This window comes from Lipotes vexillifer, unplaced genomic scaffold, assembly GCF_000442215.2.
Source record: "Lipotes vexillifer unplaced genomic scaffold, Lipotes_vexillifer_v1.1 scaffold717, whole genome shotgun sequence".
NCBI lineage: Eukaryota > Metazoa > Chordata > Mammalia > Artiodactyla > Lipotidae > Lipotes > Lipotes vexillifer.
The window spans coordinates 5008902-5030343 of record NW_006798707.1 but is presented as its reverse complement, the minus strand read 5'-3'; the positions used below and the strand labels follow the sequence as shown (position 1 = coordinate 5030343).

The following is a 21442-nucleotide window of genomic DNA, read 5'->3' as shown; positions in this document are numbered from 1 at the left end:
GCCTGTGAGCCATGGCCGCTGAGCCTGCGCGTCCGGAGCCTGTGCTCCGCAATGGGAGAGGCCACAACAGTGAGAGGCCCGCGTAACAAAAAAAAAAAAAAAAAAGAAGAAGGAGGAGGAAGGGAGGAGGAGGAGAATAAAAGAAGACAATATCAACAGCAAGAGCAAACTAGGCGGAGGGAACTTGCCATAGTAGAAAGTCATTATCAAGTTGCAGTGGTTAAGGTGGTGAGGTTTAGCCTAGAGATAGATCAAGAGAACAGTGACCCAGTAAAATAGTCAGGACATGTGGAAACCTGATATATACAGAGGTTGTAACAGAGAATGCATATATATATTACAACAAGGTCAGGAAGAATTCCTTCAATAAGACACCAAAAGAACAAATGGCAAATGAAATACATTTGGCAATAGTAAACCTAAGTCACTGTTATTCAACTGAAGATACAAAAGGTAGTGAAAAGATATTTGCAATACATAAAACCAACCAAAGAGCGTCCAAAATATATAATTAATGCCTGCACATCTGTAAGAAAAAGACAAAAATTCCGACAGGAAAAAAAAATATTAGCTGAAGACAGATTCCTTTTCCAAAAGAGGCTACGTGACTTCTACCCTATAAACACAAGGAAAAAGGTTGAACCTCATCAGTAGTTAGAGAAATGCCAAAGCACAATCAGATAGAACTTCACACCCACCAAAATGGCCAAAAGGAAAAACATTGGTTGATAACAAGTGGTGGTGAGAATATGGTGCAATGGGAACTCTCACTCGTCACTGGTGGACGTGTAGATTGTCATAAACACCTTAGGAAACAATTTGGCATTGCCTGGCAAAGCTCAAGGTGTGCGTGTCCTCCATCTACCTTGCAGTCCCATGCCTACTTGTTATCTAGAGAGACTCTTGCCCACGTGCAGGTGCATGGGGAGATAAGTATGTTGAGGGCAGCATTGTTTGTAACAGCAAAATATTATAAACAATGAAATTTTCTTCACCAAGAAAGTGGATAAATTGTGCCATGTTCATATAACAAAATTAATTTCATATAATAATATAGTACTGTACAAACGTGAAAATGAGGACACTGGATCCGATGCCAAAACACAGTGCTGGGTAAATAAAGCCCGAGGTAGGCTGTGATGCAAAGCATAATAAATACCACTCCTCTAAAGTTTTAAATTATGCAGAAAACACTCCCTGTTGTTCATGATGCTCAGAAGTTTTTAAAAAGTAAGGGAATAGAAAACAATCTGGAAAACAATGTCCTCTGGGGACTAAGGACGGAAGTGAAATTGGGGATGCGGACACAGGTGGCTTCAACTATATATTCGCAGTGCTTTATTTCTTAACCTTGAATATGAGTACTTGGCTGTTTATTTATTATTCCCCCTATCCTTTATAAAAAATATCTGGTCCTTAGATACACAAAATTGATTTTTTTTCATAATCGTGGTCCAAGACAAACTACTTATACCTGGCTTTTTTGTTACATTTTTTTCTTTTTTTATTGAACACACTTTTAAATAATACAATGAACCCCTGGTGAACCTATCAGCCAATCCGAGAACTGGAAAAATTAGCAATAATTTGCATGTGTCCCTCCCTTATCCTGTGCCCCGCCAGCCCCAGGCTAGTATCCTAGCCACTACCTGGAATTTATTCCCTTGGTTTTTAAATTAATGTTATCATTAATAATAGCATATTGTTGAGGTTTCGTGCTCTGGAACTTTGTAAAGAGCATATCCTGCTACAAGTAGTCCCCTGGAACTTAATTTTTTTCCTACTCAACATTCTGTCAGCGGCACTCGCTTTCAGTTCTCCTTGGCTCCTAGCGGCCTCTCTCCTACCAGGTGCTTCTCCTAAGCCCACCACGTGGCTCCTATAGTCTGTTACCCTGAGGTTCCCAGGCAGACAACCTGCAGTAGATAGAGCCCCTGGGCCCGCACATCCTTAGCGACCTCAGGAAAGTGGCTTCACTCTCCCAGCCTCAGCTCCATTGTGAGTGAGAGTTTTTTGAGAATGAATGGAGACAATGCATGTTGATTTCTCAGTGACTGCCTGGTCAGTTGACAGTGCTCAGTATACACTGTTAGCTCTTAGTATAATAATCACTGTTATTGTTATTCACTATGTGGGCACTGCCCTGTGTTCTGGACGTATTTAATAAGCTAGCATATCATTGGTCAGTGAGTAACTTTTTTCAGTTCATTTGTATCTTACCTGAGGGTGGCTCATCGGCTCCAAGAAGCACAACTGCTAGTAGTGGAATGTGTGGCCTTAGCTATAGGCCCTTGAGGGTGACACTATGAAATTGGGCTTTTTCCTTCTTTTTCTTCCCTTTCTCACTAAGACCACCAAAGTCTGGCCAGAAGTAGAGGGAGAAGAAAGTGAAAACTGCAGTGGCAACTTGGAATAGAAAAAAACTTGAGCCCTGGCCCTAACCTGGGGAGGTTAGAGGAGTCAGGAGGACGGTTCAAGTGGTGGCCCAGGCGTCCACAACCCTAGAGCTTGGGCCGCTCCCAGCCTGGCCCCTCCCAGATGAGTACATCATAGTCTACTCATTTTGTTGAGCTCCGCTGAAGGGGAAAATGCATCAGCTCAGCCAATTCCTCTTGTTGAGAATTAGACTAAGCTATTTAACCTCTTCTTATGGCAATATTCTCATATGTGAAACCCGGTCTAAGAATGACACTGCACAATGCTGTCGTGGGGATAAACTGACACAGTGTAGGTTAAGGACCTAATACCATTTTATAATCTCTATACAAATATCTATCTATCTATAGACATAATTACATATATGTATATATATGTGTGTGTGTGTGTATATATATATATACACACACACACACATACGTATGGCATGTAAGTTCACTTTTGTTCATTCAGTTTTCATTCATTCAAGGGGAATGTGAACTACTGTTCTTTCTACTTGAACTACTGTACTTTCCCCTTGAATGAATGAAAACTGAATGCATACAAAGAAAGGCAAGTCTGGAATAAAAATAAGGAGATTAGGAAATTGTACTCGGGAAATTTATAAACAGAAAAGGAGATGAAGTAACAGGCTGAGTCCAGTTGTCCAGTTGTCCCTGAACAGCCTGCCCCGTTCATACCGTTACTGCCACGCCTATTGATACTTAACTGCTGGGACGTGCATCTGTCATACACAGCAGCTCTTGTGGGCAGAAGGAGAATCTCATCCCTAGCTTACTAGGGGTGAGCTCACCGGAAAAGTCCAATATCGCACGGAAGAAAGCCCACACCATGGGAGGCAGTGGTGGATGTCTGGTTTTATTAAAGTGTCTGCTTCTTGAGCCCCTACAGCTCAGTTTCCTCTCTGAGTACCTCATCTCCCAAAGGCAAGACATTTGTAACTTACAAGATGTGAGCTATAATTAGAAAACCTTCCATCATCACCTTCATTATCAGTCTCTGCTTTCATAGCACTTGTGTTCCTAGAGGGTGGGCATTGCCCTTGTAGCATCTGGTCCTCACAGCAGTGCTGAAAGTGAAGATCCGAATGTTTCCTCGAGAGGAACCCTCACACAGAGAGGTCGAAAGCTTTGCCCCCACAGGCATCCTCTGTGGAGCTATCTATCATCCCACCTCCTTTCCCATCAATCCAAAAAAGGTGTGAGGCAGCTTTCCAAAATCTCCTGAATTCTGAAAAATAATTTAACCCTTGAGGCAGTAGATAGGAGGAGAAGGGGCAGGTGGCTGGTGCACCAGCGAGCACGTCGGCGGGGAGGTGAGCTCGCTCACCCAGTGCTCCTTAGAAGTGAGCAGCTTGTGTGGCTCCAAGCTTCCTGATGAAAGCAAACCCAGAAGCAAGTTCTTGGTCCCAGGCCCAGACATATCAATCTGTCCCTGTAGGCAGTACCTTGATTGCACCATCCCACTAAACAACCCCCCTTGGTTAATGAAAGTAACAAAGCAGTGAAACGACAAAAGCACAGGAATCCAGAGGGACCCTGGAACAAGGACAAGTCTTGAGCATCTTTCCTAGATGGTAAATCTTGCCTGTCTCCCCACTAGGGGAGGTAGACGAAGCTTCTTGATGAGGAAGGCTGAGCTGTCATTTCTCTTGAAATCTAGCTCAGTGCTGAAGCAGGCCCCAAACTTGACTCATTAGGGAAGTGGCTCTTGATGGGCAGAGAGACTGGAAATGTGAATTGCCTGCAGTTGGCTAATGATTGTAAAGCAATAAGGCTATGGCCATCACAAAATGTGTACCAGCAGAAGGAAACTGATAAAGGCAGAAGATAGGAGCAGGCGTTATTTAAAAATACAAAAGCAGACAGCAGTGGAAGTTGAAGAAGCAGAGCCTGCTCCTGTCTTTAAAAGTCTGCTGCTCAGCAGCTATGTCTCGATTTTTCTCTATTTAAAAACTGTATTTATTTTTATTTTATTTAGTTTGTATTTTGCTTCTCAATTTTGATTATAAATTTTTTTTTTTTTTTTTGCTTACTGACTTTAAAATTGTTTTATAGGAAAAGTTATTGGTTTTTTTCTTTTAATTTTAGTTATTTTTACTTTTGGTTGCGTTGGGTCTTCGTTGCTGCACACGGGCATCCTCTAGTTGTGGTGAGTGGAGGCTACTCTTGGTTGCGGTGCGTGGGCATCTCATTGCAGTGGCTTCTCTTGTGGAGCACGGGCTCTAGGCACGCAGGCTCAGCAGCGGTGGCTCACAGGCTCTAGAGCGCAGGCTCAATAGTTGTGGTGCACGGGCTTAGTTGCTCCGCAGCATGTGGGATCTTCCTGGACCAGGGCTCGAACCCGTGTCCCCTGCATTGGCAGGCGGATTCTTGACCACTGCGCCACCAGGGAAGCCCAAAGCTATTGGTTTTATTCTTTATGATTTCTCCCATTACTACATTAAACTTAGAAAGAGTTCTCCTGCTCAAGAATTTGAGTTTTCATTTTCTTGTAATTGTTCTCTAGTTTGAAACTTTTATATGTAACTTTAAAATTCATCATTAGCTTTTTTTTTGGTATAAAGTTGTGGAGTGGTGATGTATTCAAAATTATTTCCAGATTCTTTACCAGTTCTCTGTTGAATAGTCTTCCATTCTCTTTTGATTTGTCAAGTCTTCTTAAAGACACATTATTATAAATTATTGAAATAGGGTAACCCTATTTCAGAGTTTTCCTGTTTCAGCGAGCTGTGTCTATTTTTAGTAACATGCCATTTAAATTACTGTAATCTTATGATACATCTTAATATCTGGTAGGAATATTCACTCTCCCTTACTAACATGTTTTAACAATCTCTTAGTCTCACTTTCTTCTTGTCCTTGTTGTCTTCCCCCTCCTCCTCTCTCTCTCTCTCTCTCTCTCTCTCTCTCTCTTTCCTCCCCCCCCCCCCCCTCTCTCTCTCTCTCTCTCTCTCTCTCTCTCTCTCTCTCTCTCTCTCTCTTTCTCAAAATCTTCTGTTCCTTCTAATTGAAAAGTAATTATGAAATTTGCGGGTAATTTAGTTTCCGTCTTATTTCTGTCAATATGTATTTATTTATCCTCTGCCTTTTCCCCAGTCAACATTATATCATGTGTATCTCACATATCCTGGAAAACTATTCAGATAATTAACTGGAATGAATGCTAATATTCAACTCTATGGAAATTCCTTAATTTAATTAGCCATACTAAATAACGAACATGTAAATCATTGGCAGAATTATTGCCAACAATAATAAAAGCTTTATTTCAGAGTTATCTATTCTGTTTCACTGAAAGATGAACACCTTTGTACATAATTCTTCATCCATGGTTTTATTTACTTAATATGTATTTTATAAATGGAACCATTGGCAACATTATTAATTCTTTTGATACTTACCACCAAATTGCTTTTCAAAAGAGGTACAACAGTTTATATCCCTATTGCAGTGACGTTAGAGTTCCTAGGGTTTTTTTTTTCCCCCAAATGCTGTATGTTATTATTTAAATAAATTCACCAATTTGGGAACTGGAAAATATCTCATTTTTTAAAAATGAGTGTATATATTATGACAAAAAAGTTTGAAATTTTTCATTTGTTTATTAGCCACTTATATTTCTTCTGTGACTATCTATTTTTGTTTATCCTTCATTTTTCTAAAAACATTTTGTGTTTTTCTCACTGTTTTGAAAAAGGTTCCTTGTTTTTACAATAAGGACATTAATCTTATGTCTCTGTGTTTACTCATCCAGATCAATTTTGAAGATGTTTTGTCAATTACCTTCTCCTCATCTCTTCCCTCCCCCACAAAACAAGATCATTGGGATATTTTTTATCAGAATCTCAATAAACTTATAAATTAATTTTTGGAGAATTAACATCTTCTTAATATTTAAATTTTCAATCCAAGGAAATGATAAAGCTTTCCACTTATTCTTTTACATCCGTGTAAACTTTCTGTAGTTTACAAATAGGTAAAAAAATTTCCTTTAAGATTATTCTCAGTTATTTTATATTTTTATTGTTACTATGAAAGAAATTTCTATTATGATAATTTCTAACTGCTTATTGCTATGTATAGGAATGCCATTACTTTAAAAAGTATTTATCTTATGTATAGTTTTTTAACTTAATACTCATTCATACAGTACTTTTTAGTTCATTCTTAGTTTTCCAGTTAAATGAGGATCAGCTAGTGTTTTTCTTCTTTATTCATACTATTTAGGTTTATAATTGTATTTCATATTTTGCCAGAATTTTCAAAACAATGTTGAAATTTTTAAAAGGAGCCTTCTTGTTTTGTTCCCCATGTCAGTGCTATTCTGATACCTATCTGGATTCTTCTTTCTTTCACCTCCTTGGCTTGGGAGTTGTGATCTTTTTCAGTGCTTTTTTTTGGGGGGGGGGGGCAGATAAAAATGTATTCTTAGCATCTGGCATATAGCATCCTCTTAGATTTGACAGATACATGTATTTGTGTGTATATAGAATCCTACATACATAATTACATATTTGTGTTACGTGCTCTGGGTGTTTCTGAGAAGCCTGGGTAGATGGTGATGCTGTGAATAGAAACTGAGACCACAGGAGGAACAGTAGGTTTGGAAAATGATATCTACTGATAGCCACAAGGATACTGAAGCTCAGTCCAGGATCTTCTCAAAGGGTTTCCTTTTGCAGGATGGGACAGAACTCACATGTTTTAACATGTGAGACGTGAGATTGAATTGACAGCAAACTCAATGTGAGTCAACACTAAGCTGTAGTTGCCAAAAATAATTATATGGTTTGAGCTGCATGCACACAAGCGTAGGAGATGAGGATAATCACTGCTGCCTGGAAGCCTGTTACATGGCTGGCGCTATGCTAGCTGCTCTCACACACATGACTTACTTTGTTTGCATGACAGTTCGAAGTGTCATGATTCTCCCAGAGAGCGGAACAGAAGCTTACTACCTAGAACGAGGCAGAGCAGGGCACGTGCCACAGTTTTTAAGTGTAGGTGAACTGATTGATAAACCCAGACGTGGTCTGACATGGTATGGTTAACAGTCAGGGAACCAGTCACTATGTTGTATTATGGTTAACTTAAGGAACTGAAATTTTAAAGATTGTATTTGGAGGACTGTTCCCTGCGAGGGCAAAACCCACCAATCTACTACTGTGCTATTACCCACGTGCAAGATTTCGGTTACCATCTGTATGCCAATAATCCTAAACGTTCATATCTCCAGTCTGAGCTTCCCCTGAATATCCTGTAGACAGGCAGCTCACATTCAGTCCCAGGGTTGAGAGTTTCCCAAAGACCTCTTGGTAAGCACTAAATTCAATCATTATGGAATAATTTTAATTACTATTTTAACACAATTTACTGAGTGCTTATTATGGACCAGCCACTGCACTAAGTGTTTTGTATTCATTACGGAATGAATAGTTGAATTTTCCTACTAATCTTACAAAGTATATATTATCCCTATTTTGTAGATGATAAAACTGAAATGATAAAACTGAGTCAGTAAATGGTTAGAGTTGGGTTCAAACCCCAGGTTCATTTGGCTGTAAGTGTAAGTGTGACTTCCCCAAAGTCCTCCAATTCCCTTTAACTCTGTTTCAGACTTTTCAACTCCATTCGCACCTGATTTCTTCTTTCTCTTAGATCTCCAGCAGTCACGTTTGTGTGTCAAGAACTTTTATTTTCACATTGAGATAACAAAATTTATATTTAAAAATATTTATGTTTATGATTTTATATTTATTTAACAAATGTATTTAACAAAATTTAGCACTTAATATGTGATAAATACTGTCCTAACTGCTTTACCAGTGTTAGCTCAATCCTCACAACAGTCCTATGAGTAGGTGTATTAGTGTCCTAGGGCTGCCATAACAAATTGCCACAAGAGAAATTTATTTTTCACAGTGTTTTTTAAAGCCAGAAGTCTGAAATCAATGTGTCCTTAATACCGTACTCACTCCAATGGCTGTAGGGGAGAATCCTTCCTGCCTATTTCGGCTTAGGGTGGCTCCCAGCATTCCTCAGCTTGGAATGCATAGCTCCGGTCTTTGCCTACATCTTCACACACCCTTCTCCTCTGTGTCTTTCCCCTTCTCTTCTTTTGTAAGGACACTTGTCATTGGATTTAGGACCCACCCTAATCCAGAGTGATTTTGTCCCAAGATCGTTAACTTATTACACCTGCAAACACCCTTTTTACAAATAGGATCACATTGACAGATTCTAGGTAAACTGTATCTTTGGAGGAGGGTACCCATTCAACTCATTGCAGTAGATGTGACTATTGGTTTCATTTTACAGATCAGGAAAGGGACACAGAGAGGTTAAGTAACTTCCCTTAGGTCTCACAGCTAGTGAGCAGCAGAGCCATTTTCTCCTCTTACCAACTCCCAGGGCCTTTGATCGTTCATTTCAAGGTCTCGTCTGCAGGCATGAATCTCACCCAGATATCTGCAACATTTGCTATTGGCACTCAGCCCAGCCACCTGGACTGGTTCTCATTTTATACAGGTGACCTCCAAACATGGACCTGCGTACCTAGTCAAGTTGCGGAACCCCTGGGGAAGAGTGGAATGGAAAGGAGACTGGAGTGACAGGTGAACTTCTGAGACTGGCTGGGAGGGGTGAGGACGGGGTGGGTAAAGGCTGCAAAGGAGGCTGCCTTTGGCACACAAATTCAAATGTGTGCTTTTGACATTTTCACATATGCATTATCACTTAATCATTTTTACAGATGAAAAAATGAAGGCTCAGAAAAATAAGTGGAATATTACTCCTGATAGAATGTACTACACTCTATTTATTATACATTAATAAAGAGAATTGTTGGAGGGACTGGGTCTATGTGGAAAAATGGCATCCAAAGATTTATATAAATTTTTTTCTTTTTTGGCTACGTTGGGTCTTCGTTGCTGCGCTTGGGCTTTCTGTAGTTGCAGCGAGTGGAGGCTACTCTCTGTTGCAGTGCTTGGGCTTCTCGTTGCGGTGGCTTCTCTTGTTGCGAAGCACAGGCTCTAGGCACGCAGGCTTCCGTAGTTGTGGCATGTGGGCTCTAGAGTGCAGACTCAGTGGCACAGCGGCTTAGTTGGGCATGTGGGATCTTCCCGGACCAGGGCTCGAACCCGTGTCCCCTGCATTGGCAGGCGGATTCTTAACCACTGTGCCACAAGGGAAGCCCGATTTATATAAATTTTAAAGTGTTGTAGAAATATAGCATCATAATGTTGTTGGTAGTGGTTTGTTTAGGAAAACAAGTGCTTGTCTTTGAGAAAAATGATGGGTTAAATTAACTTTGGTAGCTGTGTGATCTTAGGCAAACTTCTTAATTTCTTTGAGCCAGATGTGTGATGAGGATTAAATAAAATGATGGGCTTTATTCCTGTTTTAAAGGAATTCCTGTTTAACAGGAATAAAGACAGAGACCTACTGGAGAACAGACTTGAGGATATGGGGAGGGGGAAGGGTGAGGTGTGTTAGGGCGAGAGAGAGACATGGACATATATATACTAACAAACGTAAGGTAGATAGCCAGTGGGAAGCAGCCGCATGGCACAGGGAAACCGGCTCAGTTCTTTGTGGCTGTCTGGAGGGGTGGGATAGGGAGGGTGGGAGGGAGGGAGACGAAGAGGGAAGAGATATGGGAACATATATATATGTATAACTGACTCACTCTGTTATAAAGCAGAAACTAACACACCATTGTAAAGCAATTATACCCCAATAAAGATGTTAAAAAAAAAAAAAAATGATGGGCTTTATTCCATAGTGTCGAATCTGCTGTTAGTCTCATCCAGAGTAGTTTTCATTTTAGATATTATATTTTTTAATACTAGAGATACCATTTGAGAATATCTTTCACTTTTCTCTTCATCATGTCCATAGTTCCCTTTACATCCTTGAGAACATGAAGTGCATTTATAATGGGTGTTTTAATGTCCTTATCTGCTAATTCCATCATATCTCTCTTATTTCTAGGTCTGTTTTTACTTGTGGTCATGGATCACATTTTATTTTTCTTTTTTTAAACATCTTTATTGGAGTATAATTTCTTTACAATGGTGTGTTAGTTTCTGCTTTATAACAAAGTGAATCAGCTATACATATACATATGTCCCCATATCCACTCCCTCTTGCGTCTCCCTCCCACCCTCGCTATCCCACCCCTCTAGGTGGTCACAGAGCACTGAGCTGATCTCCCTGTGCTATGCGGCTGCTTTCCACTAGCTATTTATTTTATGTTTGGTAGTGTATATATGTCCATGCCACTCTCTCACTTCGTCCCAGCTTACCCTTCCCCCTCCCTGTAACCTCAAGTCCATTCTCTTCGTCTGCATCTTTATTCCTGTCCTGCCCCTAAGTTCTTCAGAACCATTTTTTTTTTTTTAGATTCCATATATATGTGTTAGCATATGGTATTTGTTTTTCTCTTTCTGACTTACTTCACTCTGTATGACAGACTCTAGGTCCATCCACCTCACTACAAATAACTCAATTTCGTTTCTTTTTATGGCTGAGTAATATTCCATTGTATCTATGTGCCACATCTTCTTTATCCACTCATCTGTCGATGGACACTTAGGTTGCTTCCATGTCCTGGCAATTGTAAATAGAGCTGCAATGAACATTGTGGTACATGACTCTTATTGATTTATGGGTTTCTCAGTGTATATGCCCAGTAGTGGGATTGCTGGGTCATATGGTAGTTCTTTTTTTACTTTTTAAAGGAACCTCCATCCTGTTCTCCATAGTGGCTGTATGAATTTACATTCCCACCAACAGTACAAGAGGGTTCCCTTTTCTGCGCACCTTCTCCAGCATTTAATGTTTGTAGATTTTTTGATGATGGCCATTCTAAGCAGTGTGAGGTGATACCTCATTGTAGTTCTGATTTGCATTTCTCTAATGATTAGTGATGCTGAACATCCTTTCATGTGTTTGTTGGCAATCTGTATATCTTCTCTGGAGAAATGTCTGTTTAGGTCTTCTGCCCATTTTTGGATTGGGCTCTTTGTTTTTTTGATATTGATTTGATAGTGGATCACATTTTCTCCTTCTTCATATACATAGTGATTTTTTATTAGATACTGGACATTGTAGATTTAGTTGCTTAGGGATTATTTTGATACTTTGAAGTTTTCTTTTAGGACATTTCTAGGAAAACTTTTAGTTGGGGCCTAACTTGACCCCACTACTAAGGTGTAGACCCTTTGAGTTCTCTACTAAAGACCCCATGTATACTGTAAGGTCTTTTGACTCTGGCTGGTGGGAGTTCAAATGATTTCCAGCCTGGTGTCAGCTCTGGAAATTGTTCTGTGTATAGTCCAGTCTTGTGGGATTTCATTTTATGTATGGACAGATTTTATTTTAGCCAAAGACTCAAGGGAACACTTATGAAGTTCTCTGGAGGTCCTTGTTTAAGTAGCCCCCTCCTCTTGGGTACTTTCCCCAGCAAATTCTAGCTGTCTTGTCTCCCTGAACTTCAGACTCTGTCTCTTCCACTCAGCAAGACTGCTGGGCTCTTTTTGGGTCCACTTCCCTGCATCACTGTCCAGGGAATTAGTTTCAGGCAGGAGTCTAGGCAATGTTAGGGATCACTTTATTTGTCTCCCTCCTCTTGGGGTGACAGTTCTGTGCTGCCTGCTGTCTAATGTCCAAGAACAGTTGTTTCTTGTATTTTGTCCCATTTTTAGTTGTTTGTAGTGGGGAATGAAAGCCTTACTCCTTTGTAGCCAGAAACAGAAGGTCCAAAATGATGGGCTATGGAAAAAAAACCAATAGTAACATAGGTTCCAATGCTAGTTCTGACATTTAATAACTTTGTGACTTCAAGCAGGTGACCTAATCTCTTTTAACCTCAGTTTCCTAATCTCTAAAATGGCAATAAAAATCCCTACTTTGTAAAGTTGCTGTTAGCCTTAAATGAAATAAAATATGTCAAGAGCCTAGCCCAGAACTTGGCTCAGAGTAAGTGATGAATGAATGTCACACGTTGCTTTCATAATAGAGGATGTGAGATGTAATTGTCTGCAAGCAGTATGAAGATGAGAATAAATAGCAACACTATAGAGCATTTACTGAAGAATTTCTTGCATGTCCCTCTCAATCCTTTCCTTCCCCATGAAAACATTTCTTTTCTGTTTTCAGCTCAAGTATGTGGGAGCTACTGAGCCCCACAGAGAAGATTCTGCTGCTGAGGAAAGATGATGATGGAGAATTCTGGTATTTGACTCAGAGACTTGGGGCACATGCCCTGGCTTACATTAGGACATCCATCCAGCAAACGTTTACAGGGTGCCTCATGTATGCCAGGCATACATGAGATCAAGAGAGATCAAGAGACAAGATCTCTTATACAGAGATCAAGAAGACCCTTTAGGGGCTCACGGCCTAGCAGGGCAATCAAACAGTTACAGTCTCTGTGATGAGAGCAGAGACCCCTGGCATGGAACTCAGCGGGTGCTCAAAGCAGAGGGTGGGTGTGGCCACTGCCTCCTCTCCGACTTCTGTTTCTTGCCAACTATAAGCCACCGCACCTGTGCCCTCCAGAGCAAAGCAATACTACCCCCACCCACCCCAAAGCCTCTCACCCCTTTTCATGAAAGGCCACCAGACACCCTGAGCTGATGCTGCTTCTGGGTGTCTGACGTGAGACCCACCTGCTCCCCGTTCCTTCCACGTTTCACCCTTTACCATTAACTCCCACGCTGTCCTGCCTCTCCCTGTACCCATCCTTTGCAGACTGCTGTGGCCCTTTCGCTCTTGAAGTAAGTGGTCATTGAACTCAAGAGTCCTGCAAATACTGTTATGTCCGTTTACAGATAGTAAACTGAGCTGGTTCAGACAACACGCCTTGGGGCACAATGTTAGCCAATTGGGGCGAAGATTTTTATCAATTGATGATGAGGAACTGATTTGTGCAATTCTTATTGAACGTGTATAAATCAATTGACTAGCTATGAATGCCCCAATTCCACTTTATCACCACCATCAGTGGCCCAAGAACATTGCCCTCAGTCAGCCATTGTTGGAGGCTGCTTCCAGCCACAGGGTGGGGTTTCTTGGTAGCACCACCTGCCCGAGATGGACCCTCACACTGGTCCATGCAGCCCCAGTCTCAGGGGTCCAAAGCCAGCTCAGCTCTGCATGGGGGTGTGGAGGCTGGGGCCCTGGGTCCAGCAGAGGGCTAGGATGCCCGTTACTTAGTTGCAGCCTCCCTTCTGGTCCTGGTGACTGGATGTCATCTCCTTCATCCTCAACACAGGATGACACTGCAGGACTTTAAAGCACATTTCATGCTTCTGGTCATCTGTAAACTGAGCCCAGGCCTGCTGAGTCAGGAGGTGGGCCAGAAGTGGTCGTACACCATGCTGAAGGGGAGATGGGAGAAAGGGACCACGGCTGGTGGCCCGACAAAGTCACCCCAAGGTGAGCCTGTGCACAGGAGCCAGGGGCTCTTGGGTCTAAAGTGGCAGCTTCTCCAGGCAGAGGTGGGGCTGCAGACAGAGCCACTGCCCAGGGCCCCTGGCTGAAGGTGAGGGGGCTTTGCTGGCCAAGCTGCGTGCACTGGCCCTGGGCTATGTGAACCAGGAAGATGGGGCACCTTTGTCCTAATTTGCACCAGGGCGTAGAATTCTCAGTCAGGCTGCCTACCTCTTGGGGGTGTGTCTTTCCAGAGGGTTCCCTTTCCTAATCGGCACCAGGCGGCCACAGGCGCACAGGCATAGTAGAAGGTTGGGTCACATTTTTCTGTGGTTTTAGGACAAGGTCACTGATATGCTGAAGTAACCACCCCATAACAGGCAGGATTGAAATAGTATTTATATCCTATGTATCAGGCCCTCCTTACCTAGAGTTTGGTAGAGAAACAAAATCAAGGATTCCCAGGTCATCACGTATAGGAGATGAAAGTGTATACATCCTGCAAGTGGAGAGGTTTGGGGACTGGGTCCCTTTCTCCACAATGGGCCATCTCTTGGGTAGGAAAGATTTGAAGGGGGTAAGGTCTCAGCGGGGCCCGGGTGGCCCTGGCTCTGGCTTCATCTCCCCCACAGTGTCCCCCCAAAGGCTGAAGCTGCACATAAACTAAGGCTTGGTCCCCGTTAAAACGCTGCTCCCCTGGGACCACAGGCACGTTCTCTTCAGTTAGTTAACAGTCACTGACCCAGGCAGTGAACATCTCCAGGACACAAAGTCTGTGTAGGGCAGTGTGCTGGGCAAAAGCTACAGTGGAGAGTCACTCTCGGGTCTGTGTGTCCATAGAAAAACCCGAGGTAGAAGAGGTGGGAGGGAAGGGGACGGAGCTGTGGTGAGAGACAGCCCAGCTCTGTCCGGGTGGACCTTGGGTAGGAATCCCGGGGCAGCACCCTGGGTCTGTGCTCCTCTCTGTGGTTTGGCAAGCAGGATGCTAGGGGAGCCTGTCTCACCTTGGCTGTGTTCTGCCCCAGACACATTTTGGAAGAACCCGAAGTTCCTGCTGTCAGTCTGGAGGCCCCAGGAGGGCAGGAGGTTCCAGATGCCTTGCAGTGTGCTGGTGTCCCTGCTCCAGAAGCCCAGGCACAGGCACCGCAACGTGAAGCCTCACCTCGCCATTGGCTTCTACCTCTTCAGGGTAGGTGGGCCTCTCGTGGAGTCTTATCCTTTCTTCCTGTTTCCTGTCCTCTTCACCATCCATCTCTGTCTACCTACATCCTTCTCTGTCTACCATGGGTGCAAATCCTTGGGAATATGTGATCTAGAACAAGCCACCTTCTTGCATTTGAACATCAGTTTCTACATCTGTAAAATGGGGACAATGATATTTATGCAAAAGGTGGAGTAAAAGAAGATCGTGTAGCAGTGCTTATCATTGTGCCTGGCACACAGTTGGTACAATTAATTCTAGTTCCCTTTGCCCCTCCCCCAAAGCCAAGCTTACCTTGCCTCACGTTTTTCCAGGATTTCTGATGATGGATTAAAATGTCACTGACTGGAACAGCAAGTCTTATGGGAGGGGGAGTGGCCTCTGGGTAGAGTCTTCTTGTATACCAGCCTCCATGAGAATTCATGCTTGTGAAAGAGCTGGATTCACTGCCTAATGAGGCCTCTCTTCTTTGCTTTTCAGATGAGCAAGGTGAGTTGCACACTTGCCAGGCTGGCCCTGGTAGGGAGTGATGTCCCGGGTTCACTGAGACTGCAGCAGCCTTATGTAAGGAGCCATGGGAAGGTCTGGCAATAATGCCAACTGCCTCTGTGTGTGCAAGTAAAGAGCATCTGCTGTTCTTTTTTATCCAAGGGCCCCCCAAAGTCCTTATACCTCCATAGACAGGTCTGAGCCTGATGTAGAACCAATAAATTTTAGAATCAATTAAATCCCTACATAAATACTTAGGGCTAATATTGAAGACTGTCACAACATAGGAAGAATGAAAAATCACAATCTTGCCTGAGTTATGAAGCCCATAATAAAATAGATCTATAACAGATGGGACATCAGGAGCCCATGCAGCCCACCTACTAGGGGACAAGGGACAAAGGCTGGGAAAACAAAACAGAATCACAGGCAGAGGATAGCAACAGCTCTGTGTTTCAGCTGCAGTGGCAGCCTAGAGGGATCAGTTAAGAAGGCCTGAGCTATCCCAGCCTCTGAAGGGTGGCAGCTATTCTTTGTTTCCCAAAGAACACAGGAGTGAAAAACTTAATTTTCTCAGATTGGACTGAATCGAGTAAAAGGTTTTTTGTAAAGAGACCATTTTGCATTGGGTGTCTTGGCTCGGTTTGGGTTTTTTGTTTTCCTCCCGAGGGAATACTGAGCGCTCCCAAAGTTGCCTATTAATTTTAAAAGAAAAAGTTATTTAGTCGAGGAGTGGTGGTGGGATGAATTGGGAGATTGGGATTGACACATATACACTAATATGTATAAAATAGATAACTAATAAGAACCTGCTATATAAAAAAATAAAATAAAATTCAAAAAAAAAGTTTAGGAAATAGTATAAATGATGCCAGATCTCAAAATAGACATTGGTAAATCTAGACAAATCTAAAATGCCATGAATTTCTATTAAATTCTACTATTTCATATTTAAAAAAAGCTATTTGTATCAAGCCTATTCCTAAATAGAATTGGGTCATCCTACAATAAAAAGTATAAACAGAACAAAACTATGAACCAGTTACAGAATTCAAAAGGCGAGAAAAAAGTTATACATAGACGAGGGATAGGAAAGCAGTTAATTCTACCAGGAACACTAAACCTAGAACAGCTACTACAGCTGATTATAAAATTTAGTTCTGAGATTCCTGGCAGCCAGGGCAAAGACAGCAAAGGGCTGATTTTCTAGTTCTCATTGTCTCAGTAAAGAAAGCATGTATCACCAAGAGATACATTTTGTTTCCCCAGCCCGAAGTGGAATCTGGGAAATGTCTTTATGTGGTGGATAGTGTCTTTAGCAGCAACTGTGTGCATCCCCCTTTATGGATCTCCCCTCCCTCCATAGCCCTGCATGAGAGCCAAGGGAAGAGGAAGCAAGAGAGAAAAATAGGGCCAAAGGGGGATATAAAAGAGAGAGGGAGAGAGAAAGAGAGAATAAAAATAAGAGATAAAACAAAACACAAACCAGACCTCTGATTTGGGTCTTCTGAGCTTTGACCACGCTCTTTCCTCTTTATGAGGCTGCTTTCACTGAGATGACATGGAATATCCAGTTGATCTGTATGGAGGGAGATGGCTGGTGGTCCGTCTGTACCTATGAGCATAATCATGTCATAATCAACCTTGAAATTGTAGCACATACATGGAGGCAGCTTCAGGAAGTATTAAGAATGTGGACATTGGAGCTCAGCTGCCCTGAATTCCAATCCTGGCTGAGACTCTTACCCGCTAGGTGACTTTGTGCAGATGACCTAACTCGTCTGAACTTCAGACCCTCAACTGTGAAGTAGAAAGTGCAGACACAGTGACATTCCTCACCTCATTTTGTGTATGATATTGTTTTTAACACAAGGTCAAATCAGTCGACATATTTATTCAACCTCATGTAGGGTTCCAGCAAAGGTGCCCGTCCTCTACCCACAGAGCTATGATGACCAGAGGAGACTGCCTCCCAAGTTCTTCTGGAAAAATGCTCCCCTGAATTGGCCTGAGACGTTTCTCAGAGAGAAGGAAGTGAGTCGGGAGCTGTGGCTGGAGCCTGGGACATACGTCATTGTGCCCTGCACATCTGAGTCCCGCCAGGAGTCTGAGTTTGTCCTCAGAGTCTTCTCCAGGAAACGCGTCTTTTAGTAAGGTCCAGGCCTCTCCCGGAGGTTGGGGTCCACTCAGGCCAGGGGAGGGGGGCAGGGTGAGGCGAAAATGGCGGAGGACGGGGGTCTCTGTGACCAACACAGGGGACAGGGTGAGCAGGAGAGCAGGGCAGCTGTCTGCGCGGAGACATCCCTCACTTCCTCCTCCCCGCTCTCCTTCTAACAAATGAACGCTGCTGGACGTAGAGAGAAAAAGCTAGAACAGGTCTGGCCCCTGCCCTCCAGGGGCTCAAAGGCTGGAAAGGACATGGACATATGAACAGTTATTTATGTTATGCTGTGTCTGGGGTAAGCGTTTATCTGTCCAGGGTGTTTGGGGAGCACCAAGGAGAAGCATCTGAGCCACCCTTCCATGGTCCTGGGGGAAGCAGGGGTGGCTTCAAGGACGTGGTGATTCCTGAGAGATGCACAGGGTTTGTTCAGTTGAGGGGGGCTGTCATCAACCATCAGGCTCAGACGAATCAATATACACTCATCCCAGCCAAACTTATTACAGGCCTACCTCGGCGATATGGCAGGTTTAGTTCCAGACCACTGCAATAAAGCAAATACTGCGTTAAAGAGAGTCACAGGATTTTTTTGGTTTTCCAGGGCATATAAAAATTAGGTTTACACTGTACTGTAGTCTATTAAGTGTGCAATAGCATTATGTCTTAAAAAAACAATGCGCATACCTTAATTAAAAAATACTAGGGAATTCCCTGGCTGTCCAGTGGTTAGGACTCTGCGCTTCCACTGCAGGGGGCACAGGTTGGAGCCCTGGTCGGGGAACTAAGATCCTGCATACTGAGTTGTGCAGCCAAAAAAAAAAAAACTTGACTGCTAAAAAATGCTAACCATTGTCTGAGCCTTCAGTGAGTTAGAATCTTTTTGCAATAGTAACATCACTGATCAAAGATCACAGTAACCAATATAATAATGAAAACGCTTGAAATATTGCGAGAATTACCAAAATGTGACAGAGAGACAGGCAGTGAGCCAATGCTGTTGGAAAAATGGCGCCCATAGACTTGCTCTATGCAGGCTTGCCAGAAACCTTCAATCTGTAAAAAAAAAATGCACTAACGCGGAGCACAGTGAAATGAGGTAGGCCTGTATTTTGCCTATGATTGTTCTGGCATGACAGCCCTTCACTGCTTAGAACCCAGTTCTTTTTCCATCATATTTCGGGCATAGATAGTTTATCTTGGTCCCAGGCCTCACTGCCTTGTGAGACCACTGAGTCTGAATGTATGAGTGGGAGTAGTTAGATGAGGGCGGGGGAAGGAAAGGGCACACGGGGAGGAGGGTCCTGCTTGAGCAAAGGCCGTGGGGTGAGAACACAGGGCACGTGGGGAGGTACAGCCGTGTGCTGAGCCCTGTGCCAGACTGCACACTTCAAGGGCAAGTGGGGTGTCAGCTAAGGAACTGGGAAGGTGAGTTCCCAGGGGTGGGAGAATATTGGTCAAAACGTTCCCAAAATGATCCCCAAGAAGTAATTCGGTCTTTTCTCCCGCCTCAGTGAAATTGGCCACAGTTCAAGTGTCATCTTCCCTAAGGTGAGTTGTCAGGTGGAATTCCACCTGATGGGGACCGTTTACAGAGCTGGGAAGGGGGACTTCTCCCCTCACATTCAGGGGTCCGGGGAAGAGGTCTGCAGATCCTGCAGGCCCTACTCTATGGCACACATAGTATGTTATCTATCGTGTGCCCTAGAAGTATGCAGGTTCTGCTGTTTTTGCACCAAAATAACTGCCCTCTGGTCAGGTCCTTGCCATGGAAGGCCCAGAGCCCCAGATGCATGAGTCACACCTCCATGTTCTCCTGTTTCTCTCTACCTGGTGTTTCTTCTGCCCCTTTCACGGTTTGCTACCTTCCCCAAAGCCAGTGACGACTGGAGAAACAGGGATGTGGGTGAGTGCTATGGTAAAACATTTAAACCAGCACTCAAGGTCAGACTCACAGATTTCAGAGGCCTTGGAGCCGTGAGCACATTAGTGTGTGCACAAGAGTCCATTCGTCCAGGGGAATGACCAAGTCCTTCTGTGTGTCTGTTCCTATAGGAAACTGTAGACCAAATGGAGGGCAGGATGAATTCTTCACCCAACTCTTTGAAAAGGTAAGTTGAACCAAGGGAGGTAGCAAGGAGCAGGGCACGCTGTGGAGCCTATAATCCCAAGGCGGGTGGGTTTGCATCTGCCTGACCCTGTGTGTAAATTGTGATTTAAGGCTTCCTAGTCCCCAAACTGCCACTTTCTATGAAAGCCCTCAAGGTTTTAGACAAATGAGTAGAGCTGTTGTTTCCAGGAGGCTCCTGTAAAATGCATATCCGTTCTTGGAAGCTACATTGATTTGTTGTAGGAAAAACAACTTTAATTTTTAATCCCTGTGACAATGGAATATGGCAGAGGTGAGACTCAGTGTTGGGAGGTGTGGATGGAGCCTGGCAATGATGAGCCCTGGGGCGTCTGGGGGAGGGACGCCCAGGGAGAAGACCCCGTGGGTGGGTTGGTGGGGGTGGAACTGGTAAGAGGCATTGGGGAGGAGGAAGGCTACCCTCCTGGTCCCTTCCAGTTCTTTCCTTGGGCTGACCCAGGTTTGAGCACCAGCAAGAGGCCACCCCGTCCCCTAACCTGAAGGATGTGAAATACATTTAGAAACAGGGCAAGAAAGCTGGGCCTGACGTCTGAGTGATGTCATTACAACTGGAAGAACATGAACTGCCTGTGTTAGTAACAGCCCTCCCGTCTTCTCTCATCTTCACCACTGGCATTTTGCTTAATGTCATCAGAGAGGATACATCAGAATCTTATGTGTGTTGTTTATAAATGTTTTCCTTCATACCAGGGGTTTCCAAACATCTTCTGCGGCAGTCCTTTTTATCAAATGGAATCTCACAGAGAAACCTAACATATATAAAACAGATAAATTTGAACAGATAACTTATAGCCATTTTATAAGTTCAAATTTATGGTACTGATATCGCATTAATATGTTCTAAAGTTAAATGTTCATGTAAAGGGTTGCTTTTCTGAACTCTAAAATGGAAATCTGGACTCTTGGCTAAGGACAGTTTATTAATAATAAAACTGAAACCCAATTGCTGAACTTTCAAAGCATCTCTATAGAACCCAGTTTGAGAATCACCGCTATTAGTCTACCTGTTAAGAGTGCTGCCCTGCTGGGGTGCTCTGAACTTGGCACCCAGTTAAACTGTGGTAGAAATTCTTATGAAGTTCCAGATTGAATTATACGTCTAGTCACGTTCCTTATGTGCAGGAAAATGGCGTCACTTATTCTGCCCAGAAATGGCTTATGTTGCCCCCCTGAGCAGACGTGGGAGAGGCCTTTCCCAACCCCCTTTAGCTGTGGGCCCTCTGCATCTAACGAGCCTTCAGGAATGATGATTCTCTTCTATCCCTCTGCTTCTGCTCCAGCATCCAGAAATAAATGCAGTCCAACTGCAGAAGATCCTGAATCACATGCCCTGGTCGGGTGAGTATTTCAGACTCATCCTGTAGGACTCAGGGGTCACAACTTTTCTGAACTCTGGGTCTATTTCTCTTTCTCCTGGTGGGACATGTGAATGCCCACTGGTCGCCCCCAGGAGCTGTGTCTTATACCAGGGTGGGTCGTGTGGTCTGACAAAGAGGTAGAGGAATTTATGCAGCTTAGAAAGTTGTTCTTTTTTTTTTTTTTTTTTTTTTTTTTTTTTTTTTTGGTTTTAA

The 21442-nt window shown here is 43.3% G+C and overlaps 1 protein-coding gene across 1 annotated transcript in view; it reads left to right on the top strand.

Moving 5' to 3' along the window:
- CAPN14 (calpain 14) overlaps positions 1 to 21442 on the top strand; it is a 33166-nt gene that overhangs the window by 3711 nt on the left and 8013 nt on the right. The window contains 10 exon segments of the mRNA XM_007472027.1: positions 8967 to 9052; positions 12600 to 12674; positions 13717 to 13880; positions 14900 to 15063; positions 15556 to 15564; positions 17509 to 17714; positions 19237 to 19273; positions 19778 to 19799; positions 19802 to 19833; positions 21152 to 21209. Coding sequence (XP_007472089.1) covers positions 8967 to 9052; positions 12600 to 12674; positions 13717 to 13880; positions 14900 to 15063; positions 15556 to 15564; positions 17509 to 17714; positions 19237 to 19273; positions 19778 to 19799; positions 19802 to 19833; positions 21152 to 21209 — 853 coding nt within the window.